We start from the raw sequence: 4,071 nt of genomic DNA, 5'->3' as shown, positions 1-4,071 counted from the left end.
GAGACATACAAATAGGGAAACACAAGGGAGAAAACTGTGTGCTTCTTGCCTCCAGTTGTATGGCCTTTTGAAGCAGCTCCTTAGCCTCGGCAGTCTTTCCTATTTCTGCATATTCTCCCGCCAGTCGCTGCAAGAGTTCGACGTCGTTGGGGTATATAGACAGCCCCTTCTCGAGGAATTTGATGGCAAGCATGATATTGGGGGGAAACAAAGACAGATATTCCTCTGCCTTAGACACGAAAAAAGACGGGGACTTGCCGTTGGACGGTGGCAGCTGCTCAGCTGAAGATGGTGGGCCCCCCCCATCATCACGGGGGCCCTCCTCTCCGTCTATCTCCATGAACGGGCTCAATGTATGAGGCAAAGAAATCTCAAGAAGGTCAATCAGACGGCCACAGGGAACTGCATTGCTACAGCCTGTGGCGGAAGTACAGTGGAATGAAAATGCCTATGCTGCGCCCTAACGCATGCCCCTGTTCCCTCGATGTTTCTGGAGCACGCGGTTGTGAAATGTAAAAAAGTAGAGGACGAAATACACAAAGGAATAGGAAGTTCTGAATTTTGTTTAATTAATTTGTAAATCTCCGGAGCGTCCGCTCACCCCACATCCGTCGGTCGCCGACGCAAGCCAGCCGCATCGGTCCTGTTCAGGTTGACAAGTGGAAAACCAGCTGATCCTCACGGAAACCAGCATCTAAATGCCTCTTAATAGGGTTTTTTAAATGCAGAATTTCAATAGAAAGATATTCATTCAAGAGGTTTTTCAAAAGGTCCATTAATACGCGAGATACTCCTCTTTTGCCTTTCGCTGTACACTCAGAGGGCTGGAGCGGCCGAGGCGAGGGTTGCAGCTCTTCGTGTTCTGTTTCCTCTCCGTCGATTGTATTGCAGTTCAGTAAAAGAGGATTTACTGTTTGGAGTCTATCTCCACTTGAGGAACCCAGGTTCTTCTCTTCCCCCTCTCCCGCCCTTACGCAGCCCCTTTCCCGCGCCGTCGCCTCTGTGCGGCGGCCAATCGATGCGTTGCGTTCCTCTCCTGCGTCCCTGAATCCCTTTTCTCGTGTTTATTCTTCTTTACGTCCTTTAAACTGTCGAGTTGCTGAAGAGAGGGCGGACAGAAATACGCCTCCCCGCCCCTCTTCCGGCCGCGCCTCCGGAGCAGCTGCTGACCCCAGAGGCGTTTCGCGATCGTTCCACCGAGTACCCTGCCCCACGAAATGACGGGCTGCAGCCTCCGAAAACCTCTTTTGTGGCTGCCTGTGGCCTTTCTTCTGGCACTGAGGGGTGGAGAGGCGGCGGAGGAGCTACCGGCAGCAGGGGAAGAGAGGCGGCCCCTGCGCCCAGCCCAGCCCGAACCCGATGACCCCTCCTCTCTGCAGGAAAACGACCTACACTCTGACCCTGCTGCGGCTGAAGACGCCTCAAGCGAACTGGAAAATGAGCAGCTGAAGCCTCTGAACGGGAAAGCCTCGGAGTGGCACCCTGGCGTCTTTGCCCCCACTGTCCTCGAGACAGCACTCAACCACCTCGTTGAGCTCGCAGCAGAAGACCTTCCATGGAAGGGTGGAGTAGCATCATCCTCAACCGAGCCTCAAGCCGAGGCAGCGGAGAAGGCTGAGGCGGGGGTCAACGCAGAAGCTGCAGCGGAAGAAGCAGAAGATGACGAGACTTCACGGAACCCAGCTGACACCAATGCTGACGCAGGAAAGTACACAGAAGCGGTAGAACAAACAGAGGCAGCAACTGCAGCTGAGTCAGCAGAAGAAGCGGATGCAGCAGAAGAGGCGCATGCAGCAGCAGAAGAGGTAGTTGCAGATGAAGCAGAAAGAGTAGCAGCAGAAGAGCTAGCAGCAGCCGAACAACAAGCCGCAGAACGAGCAGCCGCCGAACGAGAAGCAGCAGAGCGCGCAGCAGCAGAACGAGCAGCAGCAGAACTAGCAGCAGCAGAACGCGCAGCGGCCGAACGAGAAGCAGCAGAGCGTGCAGCAGCAGAACGCGCAGCAGCAGAGCGAGCAGCAGCAGAACGGGCAGCAGCAGAGCGCGCAGCAGCCGAACAAGCAGCAGCAGAGCAAGCAGCTGCAGAGCGGGCAGCAGCTGAACGTGCAGCAGCAGAACTTGAAGCAGCGGAAAGAGCCGCAGCCGAGCAAGAAGCAGCAGAGCGAGCAGCAGCAGAGCAGGCAGCAGCAGAACGAGCAGCAGCGGAGCGACTCGCAGCAGAGATAGCAGCAGCTGAACGAGCAGCAGCAGAGCAAGCAGCTGCGGAGCAGGCATCAGCCGAACGAGCAGCAGCAGAACGTGAAGCAGCGGAAAGAGCAGCAGCAGAGCGAGCAGCTGCTGAACAAGCAGCAGCAGCCGAGCGAGCAGCTGCTGAACGAGCAGCAGCAGAGCGAGCAGCAGCAGAACGAGCGGCAGCCGAACGAGCAGCAGCACAGCGGGCAGCAGCAGAACGTGAAGCAGCAGAACGAGCAGCAGCTGAACGCGCAGCAGCAGAACGAGCCGCAGCCGAACGAGCAGCAGCAGAGCAAGCAGCAGCAGAGCTAGCAGCAGCCGAAAGAGCAGCAGCAGAACGTGAAGCAGCAGAGCGGGCAGCAGCAGAGCGAGCAGCAGCAGAGCGAGCTGCAGCAGAGCGGGCAGCAGCAGAGCGAGCAGCAGCAGAGCGGGCAGCAGCAGAACGTGAAGCAGCAGAACGAGCAGCAGCAGAGCGGGAAGCAGCTGAACGGGCAGCAGCAGAACGCGCAGCAGCAGAGCGAGCTGCAGCAGAACGTGCAGCAGCCGAGCGAGCTGCTGCTGAACGAGCCGCAGCAGCAGAGCGAGCTGCAGCAGAGCGAGCCGCAGCAGAGCGAGCAGCAGCAGAGAGAGCAGCAGCAGAGCTAGCAGCAGCACGACGGGCAGCAGCCGAGCGCGCAGCAGCAGAGCGAGCAGCAGCTGAGAGAGCAGCAGCAGAGCGAGCAGCAGCTGAGAGAGCAGCAGCAGAACGAGCAGCTGCTGAACGAGCTAAAGCAGAACGTGAAGCAGCAGAGCGGGCAGCAGCAGAGCGGTTAGCAGCAGAACGAGCAGCAGCAGAACGAGCAGCAGCAGAAAGAGCAGCAGCAGAAAGAGCAGCAGCAGAACGAGCAGCAGCAGAAAGAGCAGCAGCAGAAAGAGCAGCTGCTGAAAGAGCAGCAGCAGAACGCGCAGCAGCAGAACGCGCAGCAGCAGAGCGGGCTGCAGCAGAGCGAGCAGCAGCAGAACGAGCAGCAGCTGAGAGAGCAGCAGCAGAACGAGCAGCAAAAGAGCGGGAAGAAGCTGAGCGAGCTGCAGCAGAGCGAGCTGCAGCAGAACGAGCAGCAGCAGAGCGAGCGGCAGCGGAGCGAGCAGCAGCAGAGCGTGAAGCAGCAGAACGAGCGGCTGCAGAACGAGCAGCAGCAGAACGTGAAGCAGCAGAGCGAGCAGCAGCAGAGCGGGCTGCAGCGGAGCGTGCAGCAGCAGAACGTGCAGCAGCAGAGCGAGCAGCAGCAGAGCGGGCAGCAGCAGAAAGAGCAGCTGCTGAAAGAGCAGCTGCTGAAAGAGCAGCAGCAGAACGTGAGGCAGCAGAGAGAGCAGCAGCAGAGAAAGCAGCAGCAGAGAAAGCAGCAGCAGAGAAAGCAGCAGCAGAGCGTGAAGCAGCCGAGCGAGCAGAACGTGAAGCAGCTGAGCGTGCAGCAGCAGAACGTGAAGCAGCAGAACGAGCAGCAGCAGCAGAACGTGAAGCAGCAGAACGTGAAGCAGCAGAGCGCGCAGCAGCAGAACGCGCAGCAGCAGAGCAAGCAGCAGCAGAGCAAGCAGCAGCAGAGCAAGCAGCAGCAGAGCAAGCAGCAGCAGAGCGCGCAGCAGCAGAGCAAGCAGCAGCAGCAGGACGAGGGAGCGGTGTGAAGGTGATAGAGAGTGTTCGTCCTTTTGACGCTGAGTGGGGTGTAGGAGCAGCAGCAGCAGCAGCTGAAGCAGCAGGTATTTCAGGTGTATCTGTAGGTCCCGTGGATATATCTAGTTTTGTGGGTGCATGCGTGCTGCGGTCCCGCCCCTCACCTGCTGTGTTTGGGGCGCGGTCTGTGT

General features: G+C 58.7%; 2 protein-coding genes across 2 annotated transcripts in view; one reads left to right on the top strand and one right to left on the bottom strand.

The window, feature by feature from the left end:
* EMH_0027910 (uncharacterized protein) overlaps positions 1 to 638 on the bottom strand; it is a gene marked incomplete at both ends in the record, with an annotated part of 2,895 nt that extends 2,257 nt beyond the window's left edge. The window contains 2 exons of the mRNA XM_013497468.1: positions 10 to 417; positions 602 to 638. Of these exons, the coding sequence (XP_013352922.1) occupies positions 10 to 417; positions 602 to 638 (445 nt within the window). The remainder of the gene's footprint in view (positions 1 to 9; positions 418 to 601) is intronic.
* A 579-nt stretch (positions 639 to 1,217) lies between these two features.
* Positions 1,218 to 4,071, top strand: part of EMH_0027800 (uncharacterized protein) — a gene marked incomplete at both ends in the record, with an annotated part of 4,359 nt that continues 1,505 nt past the window's right edge. The window contains one exon of the mRNA XM_013497467.1: positions 1,218 to 3,966. Coding sequence (XP_013352921.1) covers positions 1,218 to 3,966 — 2,749 coding nt within the window. The remainder of the gene's footprint in view (positions 3,967 to 4,071) is intronic.

This window comes from Eimeria mitis, genomic scaffold (assembly GCF_000499745.2).
Source record: "Eimeria mitis Houghton genomic scaffold, Emh_scaff27, whole genome shotgun sequence".
NCBI lineage: Eukaryota > Apicomplexa > Conoidasida > Eucoccidiorida > Eimeriidae > Eimeria > Eimeria mitis.
The sequence above is the reverse complement of the archived record's forward strand: the minus strand, read 5'-3'. Positions and strand labels throughout refer to the sequence as shown.